Below are 17,452 nucleotides of genomic sequence, written 5' to 3'. Positions count from 1 at the left end.
GTATACGAAGCTCAATCAAACAAATATATTCACCAGGAAGCTACCTGCGCTTGAAGGTGGAATGCTAGAAATGAGAAACAAAGCAGCTGTCCTTTGACGCAAAGCTATTTGAATACAGTAATATTTTGCAAAGTAGCAGTCTCTTTTCAGTGACATTTCATTGCAGTTTTCTTGCTGTTGCAAAGAGATCTGTGTACTTCCAGCAAGGACAATACGAGTGTCCGCGGTGGCTGTCCGATAGTAGCGTCAAGCTACTGTCTGACATGATGACTGTGATTCCCGAGAAACGAATTGGAATCTCAGAACTGCTCAGCCACCCATGGCTAGTCCAAGGATATGGGAGCCCAATCAGTGCCAAGAGCACATACTTGGTGAGAATCTGGTTTGCTTTCTCCAGTTTTGCTGTATATCTATTTACCAGTGAAGTGTGGCAGCTAGGGTGCTAACTGGTTGCCAAATGTAACCTAAACTAGCAGTTTTGAATATACACTTTAAAGAGGCAAGCTGGTCTTTGAGACCAAAAAATGACAAAAAAAAAGATGCATTTTCTGAAATTGGCATGTTTGGTTCCTGCAAGTATTTTTCTATCTCTGTGTAAATTTTCATCCACGAAAAAGTAGTAATTTTTTTTGTGATGTCATTCTGACTGTCCAGATTCTTGGTGCTAGCACAGTCAGAACCTACAAAAAATGGGGAACCTACTTCGAGGCTTCTTTATAATTTGCCAGCACCTGTATCTGAAGCTTTACTGCCAATTCATAAGCGCCTTTATGAGCATTGCTAAACATGCGCACCGTGATTGGTGTTTTTCGAAGAAACTGGGTGTTATCAGTTTTTTCTATTTTTCTCGGAAAAGTAAATTTAGGACTATTCAATTTTGAGGCCTCAATATTTCTGCAGCTACGGCAGGCACAACAATTAATTGTTTTTGCAGTAGAAACCTGTACGTATATTGAATTCAAGTATGGGAGCAGATTTTAGAGCACAAGCCTTTTTAATCAAATACTCATCAAAATTGTAACACAATTGAAACTGATTTGGAAAATGGATCGAGTCCCGGCTGCGGCGGCTGCATTTCCGATGGAGGCGGAAATGCTGTAGGCTCGTGTGCTCAGATTTGGGTGCACGTTTAAGAACCCTAGGTGGTCGAAATTTCCGGAGCCCTCCACTACGGCGTCTCTCATAATCATATGGTGGTTTTGGGACGTTAAACCCCACATATCAATCAAATCATCAAGGAGTGGTTGTGCTATGAATTATGCAACTAATAGCAGATAAAGCAGGTCACTGCTGTTGTGAACGTAATTTAGCTGCAGACCTATAGAGATGAGCAGAAAGTGTACGCTACGCTTACCTCACACAAAACAGAAAAAAAAATTAATTTCGTGCAGTATTTTGATTTCCTTATAGCACACATTGTTTCCGCTTGTGCATTTTTTTTCCAGGCCTTGGCAGTCTTTATTGGGATGTAAAACATCTACAGCTTTCCTTGAAATCAAAGATCTGCTGTCCCATTTTCTGTATGAAAACAATCTTTACTTTGTCTGGTCTGTGAACTTTATTAGGCTCAGTGAACTCTGAACTGAGGCATTGTTGATTGATGAGATGTAGTGTTATGTAGCTATATTGGTGCTAAAAGTAATAATTGTTGGGAAGGGTTCCAGATTAATTTTGACTGTCCACCATATCAGAACAGTGATGTTCATATAGCCATATTTATAGAAAAAGCATAGTACACAAAAGGAGATACAAAACATTTTACATATTTTCAACAGAACATTGATGTTCAAGATGAAAAGCTTCTGCGTTGCCAGAGAGGTTACAGGACATCCTATATAGCATATGGTTTCAAAGCACTACAAATATTCAAACACTGGATCCATCATACATGACCCAACAGCTACAATTTTAGAGTTATTTGTACCACCCAACCAGCATCTGTTACATACACTGTTGTGAGGTCCATTAAGCATAAGCCTAAAATAAACATCTAGAAAATGGAAGTTACTTAATCCTTCTTTATTGTCCGCCACGGTGGGCTAGCGGTTATGGGGCTTGGCTGCTGACCCAATGCTCACGGTTTGATGCCGATGGCGGCGGCTGCATTTCGATGGAAGTGAAATGGTAGAAGCCCGTGCACTGTGCCAGTACAGGCTAAGGAACAGCAGATGGTCGAAATTCTTAGGAGCCCCTCACTACGGCTCCTCTCATAATCATATTGTGGTTCTGGGACATTGAACCCCAGATATTATTATTCTTTTTTTATTATCTGTTGTGCACATTATGCTCTGACAGTCAAAAGCTGACGAGTAGACAAGAATGCTACAACAGTATTCAGAAGAACTACACAAGCAATAAATAGAAGTTTGGTAAAAAGGGAAGCCTGGAAGTTCTGTGCTCTGCCAATAAGCTCTGAAATTTCTTTAAAGGAAAGGTTTTAAATGAAGGGCAGGGATAGCCATTGATGCATTGCCAGAGCACTTGTTAGAGGATGCAGCCAGATGGTTCGCCAAGACGTTTTCATGTATCTCGCGCTGGCCTGAAACAAAGCTCCAACGACATGCTGTTTGAGTGTGTATACTGTGTATAGATGTACCTAAACCAAGACAAGGAGATTTTTGTCTTTTTGCAGTTTTTAGCCCTTTTACTGAGAAATTGTAGGACAAGAAATAGCATAGGAGCCAACTTTAGAGGCAAGAGGTTCTTTTCATTGGAGGAGCAGCTGCTTTCCTTAGGAGATTTTTTATATATGTCTTGCTCACTCTCCTCCATCATCAATGGGGTGTGGGGAGAGTAAGCGTATGCACAGAGAGTGTTTCAACTGAACCACGACTTATACACCATGTATTATATCCTTTGTTCTTAAATTCCTATTTCATTGCCTTTGTTTTTTGTTTTTGTTTCTAGCTGTCTGTTCTTGATGATGAAGTCGTTACTGAGCTGGCCGTTAGTTGCGGTCGTTCCAAAAGCTCTGTGGTCGTGGAACTCTCGCAGGTTCGTGAAGCCTTGTATCTTTACATTGGGTAGGTGTGCATAGCTTTTTTTTGGGGGGGAATAGGAGATGGCTGGTATTGCGCTTAAGGGAGGTGAGCACTTATTTTTTTTCTTTCTTGATCGATTTTGATGAAAACGGTGAGTTATGTATTTTTGTGTGGTGGTTCAGGTGTTAAATTCTTTTTATAGCCTAATGTGTAGTTTTTGAAGTACATAGTATTTCATGTGTACTGGAAGCAAGTTTTTGCTAAGCTGAGAGTGTTAGAAAGTAAATCAGCATATTGTAATAATCTGGAATTATCACTGTGTGCCGTACAATAAGAATGGTTATTCTAAACCCATTGAACAAAAGTTATGGTATGTCAAGCATTCATGAGTGAAATCTCAGCTTGACATTGACCGACTTGCAAATCTAATCTTCAAGAAGTAAAGAATTTAAAAAATTTAAAAGCAGCATCTTCCTTTTAAAAGAACTGATAGATATAAACACTAAACACTTGTTAAAGGGATCATGAACTACCCTTCAGGCTGTGGGGCGTTGCTATGAGCTGGCACCTCACACCATAGTCTGGTAAAACTACCTAGTGTGCATGGAAATCAACGGAAAAGCACGATGCTGCAACTTCTTACCCCTGTGCCATACCTCCTTATGTAGGTTTCAGTGCATGACGACGAAAAGGGTGAAAGCACTTTAAAGTGTGTGACAAACTGCTCGTTTGTGATGGATTTGAAAAATTATTGTGGCAATAAATTGGTAAGGTAGTGAACCCTGATATTGAGATCATGCGATGATTGCTTATAAAAGTGATTTGAAAGCCTTGCAAGTGCCGATGCCTTGAATTAATGAAGTAAAGAATGTACGATTGAGCATTCTTTAAAAGCAAGTTCTGCAGAAATTTGCAAAGCGAAGAAAAAATGGTAAGACTGAAATTTATCGTTCAACTAATAGTAGCATAAAGCTAAGCAGGAAACCTTACAAGTTTCTCTGCATCAGTAGATTATTTTACTGAGCGGTTTCAATGCCGCCATGTTGGGCTGTTAGCCTTTGTGTTTGCAACTAAATTGACAGTGTTACAGTAGACGCATACACATGAAAATTTTTGAGTTGATCTATATGATGTTTCATGGCCTTATTAATTCATATCGTAAGAGACAAAAAGAACAAAACATTGACTTTAGAGCCCAATATAGTGGTGCCCTTACATTTTAGGTAAAATAGTCTGTACAAGGCAGTTGGCTTCAGCAGAAAAGCTTAGGCTGGAGTGGCCAACATCTTTGGGGTGGTTGCTCCACAAAGCTGTTGGTCAGAGTGCAAAGGCTCAGCTGGTATAGGAGAAAAGAGCAGAATCTACAAAACGGGTACCATGGGGAAGCAACCTCTATTCTATTGACAATAGTGCATAGATAATTCCTTTCTTGCTTGGCGTTTACTGTATCTACTCACGCAATGAACCCACTCCCCACCTTGGTCTTTGAAAAAAAAAAAAAATAATGTGTCTATTTTATTTTGGGGTGAAAGTCAGTGTCATTGACGATCGAAAAAATGTTAAATCAAGCCATTATATTACAAAATAACAACACATTAAACGTCAAAACATAGGTTTTCTATCATGCCAAGCAGTTGCGAGCAGCGCGAACGTGGATGGCGTCAATCAAAATTTAGAAGTCCTGCCTTTTGTAGCAGAGCGTCGTCTGTCGAATGCAGGAGAAACCTCTTTGCTTATGGTGCCACGCAAGCATAGCGGCACGAAGACAAGGCAATAAAATGAAGCGCGTTGCCATTGAGATGGCGTGCACGTGGTGTTGAAACGTGCCACACGCCCGCCATCTTGAAGGCCATGCAAAGCACAGCCGCGCCCACCTGGCGGCGCACATGAAATTAGTGCGCCGCCATTCGATGCTGCATTTTTATTGTGGGGTTTGTCATAGAGAACATAATTGGACACCTGCTGTGCAGGACGCGTTTGGCCTGTGCACCAACTACACGTCTGGTTTTAAACTTAGTTGGTTGAGCATGCACTGGAGCGTGGGAACCGAGCGGCTGGACGACACGTCATAGTCGATCCGTGTGCGTTCGTTAGGGGAGAAAAGAAAAAGAGCTTCGTGCTACCAATAAGATTCGTCATGCATATTGCTGGCCAAAACTAGCAAAACCTTCATGTGAAATTTTTGCTGTAATACCTCCCATGACTTTTTTTCTCTCGCATAATGAACTCTCCCCCCGAATTTCCATAGATTTTTCTGAAAACAAAGGTGGGTTCATTACACGAGTAAATACGGTACTCACTTGTGCACTGTTGATCAAGCTGTACACTCCAGTATTAGTATTTTGAGTGTAGATTCAGAAGATTGTTATTGGACCCTTTCTTTTCACTTGATTCCTTAAAGCTACACTCAAGAACTACACCTTAAGGCCTTATCTGCTTTTTGTCAGCAGCCAACCCTTAAAGTCATGTGATGATTCACTGCTGTTTTGTGACTACATTCATACATAATAGGAACATTAAGTGTGGGGCATCTTCAGCTAACCATTGTGGAGTGTTTTAGTGTTGTTAAAAAAAGGGATCTGTCAGCTAGCATGCCATTGAGCCCACATGGGGTAGCAGCATGTATTTCGACATATTTTTCACTTTATAATTCCACATCCAAGCAAAATGATGTGACGTGTTCTCCCAAATTGCATCAGTATATGTCAGAGCACTGAATTAAAGTTTAGAAAGGAATTGAATTTTATAATAAAGGACAAGTTTCAAAGTGATGTGAATTTACCAACACAGCAAAACTCATGCACTTCTGGAAGATTTCTTCTTATAGTGAGGGTAAAATTTAAATGCTGTGCTTGGTACAGGTGCTAAAAAAGTTTTGAGGGTTGCTTAATGCTGTGAAATGTTCAGATACTATTTTTTTTTCTTCCTAATATTGTAGCAGTCATGCTTTTAAAGGAACCCTGGAACGCTTTTTCAAGTAGCCTTGTAATGGATTTACTTAGGGAGCTTATGGCTTCATGAATTCATCGTCTGGAAAATGTTTAATGTTTAGAATCTGTACTGTACGAGTGGAGTTACAAAGATTTGTTACATGCTCCAATTGGATTCTCTCTTCGCTCGTCTCAATGAAAGCACTAGAAGCTAAGCAAGGAGGGACAGCATGGGGAAAGAAAATATGTCGTGCACGCTTCCTGACCTTGAGCAGTTTTTTTTTCTTCTTCGAATGCGTGTTTTTTCAGTGTGATCCCGTGATAGCGTGGACAAGTTGCGGCCTGTCGCAGCAGCCCCAGTAACAACTGAGCGTGCCATGCTCAAATCAGCCAATGGCTGATACTCGACCTGTGACGCAGGGTTTTTTTGGTTTTGTAGCGTCATTTGTCGAGAGAAGTGATGCTTTAGCTGAAGCTGAAAATTTATTGTAAATTCCAGGCCGCGTGCTGCGCTATAATATTTTGCTCGCCTGTTCTCGGGAGCCTCGACTACCAATTGGCAGTGCTTTCAGACCATGCTCAACAAGCTTTTCAGGATACCTTTAATTAAGTTGGAATTAATATCTGGTACTATAGCACTAAATATTCTTTGGGGGCAAACAAAAATGCTTATTCAGAGGAATTTGCAAAATGTGCTCAAAGCCCTCTGTTTTGGGTGGTCGGTACAAGACTGAAATTCAAAAAAGAAGGTTAAGAAACTTTCTTTTTGGTAATGAACGAAATACAGCATGAAATACAGCATGGCCCGTGCTGTATTTTCACATGAAATACAGCATGGCCCATATACTGTCCTAATCGAACCCCTTTATAAAAGACACTGATATAAGAGACAAATAGGTATAAGAGACATCAGTGTACCTACAGTAAAGTGCGGGTTGATAGGAAAATGCATATGTGGTACCCTGATTATAAGTGACATCTCATATATAAAATACGAGAGTTGCTGCCTAGAGCATGCCTCCTATAAGGTGGTTCAACTGTATCTCCATCTTAATTTCTGTGCATGGCAGCTCTTGAATAATTATAATAAGAAGCACCCCACTGAGAATATTATGGAGACTCAGAGACGCCCTGCAACACTTTTTGGGCATGGTCAGAAAACACTGCTGACCAGTAGTCCAGGCTTCTGAGAACTTGGGTACCAAATATTAAGGTGCAGCACAAGGCCTGGAATTTATGATAAATTCTCAGTCAGCTAAACATCGCTTTCACTTCTGTTGACAAATTACACTACAAGTTCAAAACCACTACGTCCCAGGTCTAGCATGAGCCATTGGCTGATTTGAGCATGGTGCGCTCGATTGTTACGCATGCCCGCATGATCGCACTGAAAAGGCGTGCATTCAAAGAAAAAATGAATCTAGAGAAAAGAGCAGGCCACGAGGCGTGTATGCCGCATTTTTTTTCCTCCCGTGCCATCATCTCTCCCTGCTTAGCTTCCAGTGTTTTCATCGAGATGAGAGAAGAGAGAATACGATTGCAGTATGCGACTAATCTTTTGTCACTCCGCTTGTACTGGATGGATTCTGAAAATATTTGTGGCGATGATTTCGTGAGGCTATAAGCTCCTATAGGGAATCCATTCGATGGCTACTCAAAAGTGTGTTGCAGGGCTCCTTTAATTACTTTTTTTTTGTTTACCTCGTCGCGGTTGTCCTGTGCCTAAGGTTGCTGACCCGCAGGTCGTGGGATCGAATCCTGGCTATGGCGGCTGCATTTTCTATGGAGGCGAAAATTCTGTAGGCCTGTGTGCTTATTTGGGTGCACGTTAGAGAACCCCAGGTGGTCAAAATTTCTAGAGCTCTTCACTGCAGTGTCTCTCATAATCATATGGTGGTTTTGGGACGTTAAACCCCACATGTGAGTCAATAAACATTTTTGTTTAGATTTTTTTTTCCTGTTTAGGTGACTAGTGAGGGGTAGTGTTAGTGAGATGATGCATAATACTGCTAGCGAACCTAAGTGCCTTTCCAATATATGTAAAAAGAACTGGCAGGTCACATGGGCCGCAAGTAGGGCTAAACTAAGCAAAAGATAAATTTATGTCAGAAGTGTTCAGAATTTGTGTAGTAGTCATTGAACGTACAGACCCTTTTCATAATTGCAAAGCTAGCTTTACTTCTATGCAGTTTGCCCAACTAATGGCAGGTAGTCACTTACTGCGAATAGCATGCATGAAAGCCATTTGTTTGTTCTGTGACATGAAAAATGTAGACTCTGCTTTCTTGACATGAACATGCTTATTAGACGAGACCCTTTGCTTGCCACGACGACCTCATTTCTACTTGATGTGCGGCAGGTGTCGTCATTAGTTGGGCAAATATGCCTTACAGGGAAGTGCACTTGAGAATGATGAAAAGGGTCTGTTGTGTGTGGTTTTCATTGTAGGGGTGCAAGCCACATGTGCACCTTGTTAAGCCTGTGGATTCTGCCAGGAGTTGCATGGCCTGCACTGTTGTAGTTCTTTTGTACCCGTTCAAATTATATTTTTTTATTTGTCAGTGGCGGTACGACTACATGACTGCTACTTACCTTCTCCTCGTCTTAAAGAAGAGTCACGGCAAGGTACTGAGGCTTGATTTTCCGGACTACCATCCCAAGGAAAAGGTATGGTAGAAGTTGACTAAATGTTGCTAGCAGGTTCTGTGCTAATCTGTGTTCTGTTAAAAAAAATCTGGCTTTAGACCAAGTTTGCAAATGAAGGATTTGGGGGAAAAAAAAGTGTTCCAAAAGTATTTGTGGCTGCATTTTTGTAGCAGTGCTTTTTGCTATTCTATGCCACTCTGAAAAGGGATGCTAAAGTGAAGCAGTTAGTTTTTATACTGATAAATTCTGCTCTGAAAACTCTGGTATCGGTAATTTCACCACCATAGGTTTGTTTATGCTTCCCTACTAAAAAAAGCTGAGCTTGTTCACATGGCTTTTACTGCTACTACCAAAGATGAGCTGGTTTCGTCCATCATTAAACAAGCATCTGGGGGAGTCACAGTTTGCCTACCATTAGAGTTGCTGTATATGCTACCTTTCGGTAGAGCCGAGGCTCCTATGGTATATGGCTCCTAAAGAAGCCATGTACAGTAACTCTACCTACCACTATAAATTTTGTGCAGTTCACATTGGCTTGAACTAATGGCACTGTAAAAAATTTTTAAAAGTGCTCAAAGCACGTATTCTGGTTGAGGAAGGACTATTAGCGGTGTGAGCGTACTGGCAACAACTCCGTTCAGAAAAAAAAAAAAAAAAACTTTGTTTAAGTTTTATGGAATGAAAAGGAATTTTCATTCTGCAAGTGTGGCAGTGATTACACAAGGCAACATATTTTCTCTAAAGCATTGGATTTGGACAACTGCGTTTTGACATGCCAGTGGATGCCGATAGATGTTAAGAAAACCCCACTGGTGCTTCCCAGACTTTTTTTTCCATGGGCTTTCTGAGTTGCCCATCGGGATCATAATAAAGTTAATTGTCTGTCTCTTGTCCCTGCACTTTGTTTTTTACTGCTAGAGACATTCTTTGCATTCAAAACTGGAAACGATAGGCCACTTCCCGTGGTGTATTGCATTGAAGCCAGTCATTTGAATAATAAAAAAATATAATTTTCTTTGTATTTTGCTACTAAAGCACTTTCAAATAACTTCTTGAGTTGTTTCAAGACATGTTCAATCAAATTGGCAAATATTTAAAAAAAACATTGGTACTTTTGTGAAGTTTCTGGTGGAAAAACTCACTAGGGAAAGGTTTAATAAGTAAGAAAAATCAGTGTCAAAAAGTATTTTGTTTAAATTTCCGGCCTAAATGTCTTATGGCGACGTCACAGATTTCAAAGGACTTGTTGTATTTTGGCCACTCTGGCTTAGGGACATTTCCTGAAACCTCATATATCAAGTCTGGCTCTCTTTGAAGACGATTTACTTCGTTTCTACGATTAGGACCTGCGAAGGCTCCATATTACATCATGATGGCCCTTGCATGACCTTCATAGTGGCATTGCCACTGCAATTTCTTTTTGTGTTTTCTTGCTTACTGAGCATCTCCTCGTAGTAAGCGTCGTGTTTTGGTACCGTGGATGAGTAAATTACCAGTGAAAGGACAATTATTTTTCTTTTTAGCATCTGTTCAAAGGGACACTAAACTAAAACAATAAATCGGTTGAGATTGATAGTGCTCTCTGAGAACTCTAAATGTCATTAAATTTACCACCATAAGTTTATTATTGGCAAGGAAAATGAAGGTGAACGTTTCATTTCTGAATTTCGCACCCAAAACCCCGCTCGTGGCATCCTGGATTTCGAAATGTTTTATTCATATTTTGGCAGGGGCGGATCCAGCCACCCATTTTAAAAGGGGTGGTCGCTTAAAATATTAGCGGAAAGTGGGCGTGGTCATTACTTTTTTGTTTTTACTCGCACGAAAACTCTGTAATGGCATAAAAACTGTTACTGTGTGCTCACAGTGGTCCCACTCATTTGTCCTAACTGGTGTTAGCAGGTGGATGGCAAGCACTGAAGAGAGAGGGAGGGGGTACTGAGAGGCATTGGGGGGGGGGGGAGTAGCTTTCTTCTGCATGTTTTCTGGCTTATCAAGTATCTTCTTGAGGCGAGCGGGGTGATTTTGGTATTGTGAAAAAGTAATTTACTAACACAAGAAAAATAGTTTTTCTCTTTAGTGCCCTTATTACATCAACCATTCAGGGCCATTGATAACGTGGGCAAGTGACAGCCTCACCTCTGACAAAGCGTGATATGGGCATGAAATGTTGTAGAAAAAGGCATCTTTACAGAAAGTGGTTCAGGTCATTGTTGTCAGCTATTTCATGTGCGAGCCATTTCATATGGCTGCTCTGTTGTGTTCTGGCCAGGGTCGTCGCCAGGGGGTGGGACACCAGTCATGTGCCCCCCCCCCCCCCCCCCCCGAAGTTTTTTTCGCCATGGCATAGACAGTGAAAAAATGGCCATTTTGAGGGGGTGCCCCCCTCCCCCCCCCAAAAAAAAATTCTCACTACGCACCAGGTTCTGGCACGCTTGTTTACTGGAAAAAAGGTTGAGGACCTCCCTTATTTCTGTTTTTGTGAGGTCTGACCAGCAGTTTTCCAGTGCCAACAATGAGGTGGAAGAGATGCTAGCATGCACAGGAGGGAAGCATTATATAAAATCTTCTCATCTAGACCTCTTAGTCAGTTGAGTAGCGGGTCTCAGCAGCGGAGAATGACGTTCATGCGAATTAGTGGTTTGCATCATGTAGACTTTATTTATTTGTAGAGTTTGCTGGAAATGAGCCAAACTTGTGGCTGAAAAGTTGGATTGAGTGAATTTCTCTTAATGTGAACGTATTTAGCAATCTCCAAGAAGCTTGAAACAATTGCTGCAAAATAACTTAAAATTGCATTGGAAGGAAGGAATAGAGTGGGGGTACACTGTAGAATGTGCTGCAGTAGGTAATAGCTGAAGTACTGTAGACTCTCATTAAATGGTACCTCAAGGGTATGGCCAAATAAGTTCTGTTTTACAGGAGTTTCGTATATTGAAAGATGAACAGGGTTTCAGTATTCAGGTATGAATCCAATAATATCGAAGGTAGTTGTTCTGTTCAAGAAGTAGTTCTGCGCAAGAGATTTCTGTTCAATGAGAGTCTACTGTATGTTGGTAATCAGTGAAACTGCTAGAAAAAGAATGATTAATCTTAGCTGGAGTGTAGCACAGAGATAATACAGACACTAAAAGGACTATTATACGAAAGACATCATAAATAAGTTTCGTTCAACTGAAAGGATGCTGATAAATGTGGGGCATCGGGCAGCATTTACAAAGAAAAAATGTGTGTTAAAAAAATTAATAGAGGCAGCAAGTTAAATATTTTGGTGCTTCCAAACTGCTTTGCACTGGTTTCATAATTATCGAATATTCATGGTAAAGAAGAAACAGGTGAAGAAGGATTTCAAGCTGATACGTGCCATATGATGGAAAGGGAATGAATGCGAGCATTAAAACTGTTTTGTGGAAATTGAAATCCTCAAGTTTAGCTCATTAGCAAGAGTGGTATGTATTTCATGGTGACACAGGAGAAAGATTTGTGACAAGCATTAAATAAGGTAGTGTAACTTGAGTACAACACCTCTTGGTAGCATGTCTCCAGCATGACATTAAAGCCACTTAAGTTGTCTTTGATAGACGATTCTGAGGTCGGCTAAAAAATTTGGTGTAGCTATCAATGCAGTGTGCCCATCAAATATGATGCGCTCGATCCTGCACCAGGCATACTTACCTTGCCCACTTATTGGTCACAACGTTAGTTAGGGTAGTGGTTTTTCTGGCTTGGTAAATATTGCGGGTAAAGCTTGCTATCAGTTGAAATTTAAAGGTATGTGAGCTTGTCTTTGATGTCTATATTTGATAAACGTTGTGGTGGTATACCTTTACTATACATTCAAGTACATAGTGGGTAATGATTTTGTACAATTGTAAATGGAGTCTAGATGGTTTGCTTGAGCAAAATCAAATAAGGTGTGCACCTTCATGCTGCAGATGTCATGCTCACGCAAGTTAACCCTGGACCAACCTGTAAAGAGCTCATCACTCACGTCACCTATGCGCAACTCCTTGGAGAATGGGTTGGACAATGCCCAGCTGTTGTCTCTGGGCAGTCCCCCGTTGCGAAGTATTGACAACGATCCTTGCACTCGTGATCAAGAAGCATCAGCTGCCGAAGAACAGTCCACCGTTCCAATGGATGTGGATGAAAGTGACAAAGAGAACTTTGCCCACCCTCGTGTTCCAACTCCCAAGAGAAGAACCAACAAGGCTGTGCAGGAGGCAGCAGGTATGTAATATCATCTTCTCACTCTCTTTCAAAGTTTCAGCTGTTTTAAGATCAGAGAGCCCCAAGTTTCACTTCATCGTAGTTAGTGGTCATGATAATGGGACTTATTACAGATACTGCATCATTGCATAGGAATACTTGCAACAAATTGAAGTCTGCTTGCATCAGCGCTCCTCAAACTGGGATGTAGTCTACATAAAACCACCATCCTATTTCTGTTCTAACGTGTCAGCCTCTGTCAAATTGGTATGTCAAAATGAGATGGAATGTGGTACGCTGTTGCATGCTCTAATTTGCAGCCCTTTGCAATTGCATATCAAGATTAGTTCGACAGTTTCGGAGTTTGAGGCATCAGTTTAGCAGCAATATCAAGCAACTCTGCAACACCTTATCACAGAGTCATTGAATGGTCAAGCTTTTGGAGTTCATTGACTCTTGAATCTCTTGCCATTAAAATGTTTTGAATCTGTCAAGTATAACCTGGGTTTCATGGATTTGTCTCAGGATCAGAATGCTACTTCCTTTCTTCTTTCCTCCCGACAAGTGCACTGGTAGCTAGCCTACATAGGGAGTGATGACAAGGAGTTAGAAAGCATGTCGACGTTGTCATGGCCTTCAGCATGACTGCCATGCTAAAGTCTGGCTGAGCTTCGTTAGAACCTGGTTCGCACTGGTTGTGTCTTGTGTCAGTTTGAGCAAAGGATAGCAGCTGAATACAGTTAGAGCATTTTGAAAGTGGTTTCAAATGGCTAAACACCAAGTGATGCCTGTCAAGGTGTCTACTCATAGAGAATGTACAAGAGAGCAAGTGTGCACTGGCATATGTAAGGGTGATTTTAGGAACAATGATGTGCAACGATGAGAACTATGGTAGCTGGCTTACTAGCAGGCGAGTGACTGACTCATGTAGGTGGTGTTTGCTAGTACTGTCTCACCTGGAACATGGTGAAAGCTAAACATCAAGCAGATGGCTGTTCACTGAGGTTGGAAGTATAAAAATAAGATACTTTTCTGGGTGTTATTTTCAGTGCTTTGAAGATAGAGACATGCTATATAATTTTTACTTGTTGAACTCAAAGTGGACAATAGAAGTACTGCTGAGGATGTTTTCGTGATCATAAAATCAGTCGTTGGCCCAGTTCTTTCCTTCGAGTATGTACGCAGTTTGCTGAAAGGAGGGAGAGCAATATTTGGCTGTCTTTGAAATAAAATAGTCAATTTCTTTCTGCGTTTAGTGCTATAATATTTAGCTAGCATGTTTACAGGAGCCTTTATTGCTGATTGGCAGCATTTTCAGCATGTTCAAAAGGTGTTGTACACCCTTTAACAGTCACTGGCTGATTTCTGGGAGACTGATGCCTCAAGGAGATTGACTAATTTTGTAGTTAAAAAAAATGAAATTTGTATTATTTGCAGTTAGAGTGGGACATAAAATTTTTCATTTTATCTAACTGAACTAAGGGTTTACTCGAAATTTTGTGACGGATGAAGTTGCAGGTATGTGTAGCTTTAACTTGTCGCACAGCCCAGTGCACATTCTAAAAGGCATGGCGTGCAAACACGTACGCGAGAATGAAGTCGAGACACTACAAACACTAGCGTTTGTGGGGCCTTGACTTCATCATTGTGTCAGTGTTTTGGCATGCTTATCTTATAGAAGGAATACTCACCAACAAGCTCACCTATGTCATTATAAACCATCAAACATGTTGCCTCGACTGACCGACATGGCAACAGAGGAGCTGTTGATAGTTGCTGGTCAGTTTAGCCGGTATGTCTTCTGTCTTGGCCTTATCAGAGTATGCACACCATTACTATTGAAGGCTACTTGCACAGATACAGCCAAATGCATTTACAGTAGACTCTCAATAAACGGAAATCTGTTAAACGGAACTACTGCTTAAACGGAACTTTTGCCTCGGCTATGCTTGGTTTCGAGCTTGTATTGAGCACTCATGTTCACCTCTCAGTAAACGAAACTCCTGTTAAATGAAACATATTTTCCCGGTCCCTTCAGGTTCCGTTTACTGATAGTCTACTGTACTGTGAACGCATCAAGACTGAAATGTCCCGTATGTCCAAGAACATGTTCTGGTCGATTCTTTCATGTGTATGAGAGTGCTTTAACAGTGAAGACCAACAGAATGAATTGAGCCATACGCAAGCATTGATTTGTTGCTTTCCAAGGAATGTATGTAGCTGTGATGCTGTCCTATTCCATCATCTTCTGGATGTGGTGCACGTAGAGAGTTCAGGGCAATGTTGGAAGACATTGTTGGCATAACGGTTAGCTAGCATGTGCAAGGGCACACTTTACATTGTCATTGCTGTGCACTGTGCATGTGCCTGCATCTTCATGGCAGTTGACCTATGTAGGCTGTAGTGCGTTTTAGAAACTTTCACTGTATTCCTTACTGGGTTTGGGGCGTTGTTTGCTGCAACACTATGGTGCTGTTTCGGTAAACCAAACAGTATTAGAGCATCGAAGTGCCAGAAGATGTCTCTCAGCGAAACATTTTATATCATCTGTGCAATCGCAAGTGGCTTCAAAAACAAAGTTGCAATGTCACCAGTGCATTTACACTCGCTGTGGCCAGGACAGTATACAGAAGCGCAAGTGACAGGGCCTTACTGGATCCGGGACGGGAGTAATTTGTGCTGTCGCTTTCCTAATAAGCACAGTGCTAGCATCCAGTCGCGTAGTTAGAATTCTTTTTTTCTGGGGGGGGGGGGGGGGGTAGGTTCAACTATACTTCATTTGTGTTTGTGCATGTATTTGTGTGTGTGTGTGTGTGTGTGTGTGTACACGTTCAAAATTAAACGATTTGGGAGGATCTGTGACCCCCTCTCCTACCCCTCTTTCACTATATTATTGCTAGAATACTGGAGAAGTGCATGCATGACAGCCGCAGTTTCAGTTTTGTTTCACAGCTCCAGAAGCTGCTACTCGGTTCCAATGCAGCTTGTGGCAAAACAAGCACTGCATATGACTTTTCAGAAAATATTTCACGGCTGATGACAATGTAATCACTGTTAAGGACTGACTACTGATGACATTGTTCAAAGTATTCAAGGAGGTCCAGGAGGTAAAGGTTCAAAACTTAAACGGCATTGATGATGTGCCTGGAGATGAGCTGCGAATCTTGATGACAAGGATGCGAAAGTGGCATTTGGCAGCCTACAGTTGTTGCTTCTTTTGTCCATGGATTTTGCAGTGCAACATGCCATGAACCTTGATGCCATGGCTGCAGTTGCACATGCCATCATATGAAGTTTGTTGGATGTTAGTGTCTCCAGTAACCCATACAAATTCATGTTACTTAGAGACACTATTGGCAAATAAAGGTTTATGCCAGTGTGAAAGGTCGCTGCTTGAGAAGGTTAAAAATGTCAATATTTTGCACAGGGGTGTGTTGGTAATTTAGAAATTAAGGTAAAAGTAGTATACGACTGCCCATTCTTCACCAAAAGGGCAATTGAGGGGGAAGGGCATCAGTACAATTTATCATAAGTACTCAAACTACCTATGACAAAAAAATAACTTTTAATTGCATTACAAGACTTAATAAAATACAGCTTGTGCATTTCAGTTTGATTCATGCAAAAAAGAATTTGGCAATTTTCTTGAGGCCGACATAAATTTCCTTTTCCCTGGGCTTTGTCCACTAAATTGACTCACTCCACTACACTACAGCTCCAGCTGTGGGGCAGTGCTGGTAAAGTGAATGCTATGTTGGAAAGCTGTACTTGGAGTTGAGCAGTTTGAATTGTGTTAACAGTATGCAGATTTGAATAATTCTATTATATTGCAGACTAATCATTTTTTTTTTGTCCAGAACAAGCACTGCAAGGTTTCTGGAATGCTATTTAAACATTACACATAGACTTAATATTTGCTTTTAGTGTCCCTTTAGGACCTGAATGGTATGGTTTGTAATCTCTACAAAATGACCTGTATAGTGATGGATATTAAAAATTCAAAGCGCTTGGTTTCAAAGGCATTTGACAGTATATAAATAGTACTCCTTCTATAGCTGTTTGCTGCCTGTTGACATGCTAGTACTGAGTATGGCAAAGCAGTTCTATTATGCTCAGGCAGTGCGATCACAGACCAGGCTCGCTAGGCTTTGCCTCACTCATAGCGACAGCATTGCCAACACCGTCACCAGGTCTGCTTAACTTTGTTAAAGAGTGTGTGAATGGTGAATTTAAATTCAAGTTAAATATTAATCGAGCAGTGATGACTCAGATTCCATACTCGGTGACAACTTATCATGGCAGTGGAGCGAAAACCACGGAGGCGGGGCTTTCGCACATTCGTGTTGCTCCACAAATAGTACGGTAGCCCGAGCCTGATTTCACTTTTGCTCGCTTGCATCGTTAAAACATAAAAAAAAAAACATGCAGAAAAAGTGTGCATAGGAGACACATTTTGATTGTTCAGAGTACATTTAAACAACTAAACATTGCATTTGTGGCTGAACACTGATGGATTCACGTTACGGACGTCATGTTTACTTGATGGGTGGGCTGAAGAGGTGGTGTGTCTGGGAAAATGATTGAAAAGGGAGGCATTCTTGCAAAATGAATGATAACTGAGGGACCCATGACTTCCCGCAACTGTTGTTATGTAGTCTCATTATAACTAAAGCAGTATTTATTTCA

The 17,452-nt window shown here is 41.1% G+C and overlaps 1 protein-coding gene across 1 annotated transcript in view; it reads left to right on the top strand.

Moving 5' to 3' along the window:
* LOC119161343 (maternal embryonic leucine zipper kinase) overlaps positions 1-17,452 on the top strand; it is a 159,364-nt gene that overhangs the window by 42,784 nt on the left and 99,128 nt on the right. The window contains exons 8-11 of the mRNA XM_037413765.2: positions 204-371; positions 2,908-2,994; positions 8,474-8,578; positions 12,493-12,787. Of these exons, the coding sequence (XP_037269662.2) occupies positions 204-371; positions 2,908-2,994; positions 8,474-8,578; positions 12,493-12,787 (655 nt within the window). The remainder of the gene's footprint in view (positions 1-203; positions 372-2,907; positions 2,995-8,473; positions 8,579-12,492; positions 12,788-17,452) is intronic.

Source organism: Rhipicephalus microplus, chromosome X, assembly GCF_043290135.1.
Source record: "Rhipicephalus microplus isolate Deutch F79 chromosome X, USDA_Rmic, whole genome shotgun sequence".
Classification (NCBI taxonomy): domain Eukaryota; kingdom Metazoa; phylum Arthropoda; class Arachnida; order Ixodida; family Ixodidae; genus Rhipicephalus; species Rhipicephalus microplus.
The sequence above is the reverse complement of the archived record's forward strand: the minus strand, read 5'-3'. Positions and strand labels throughout refer to the sequence as shown.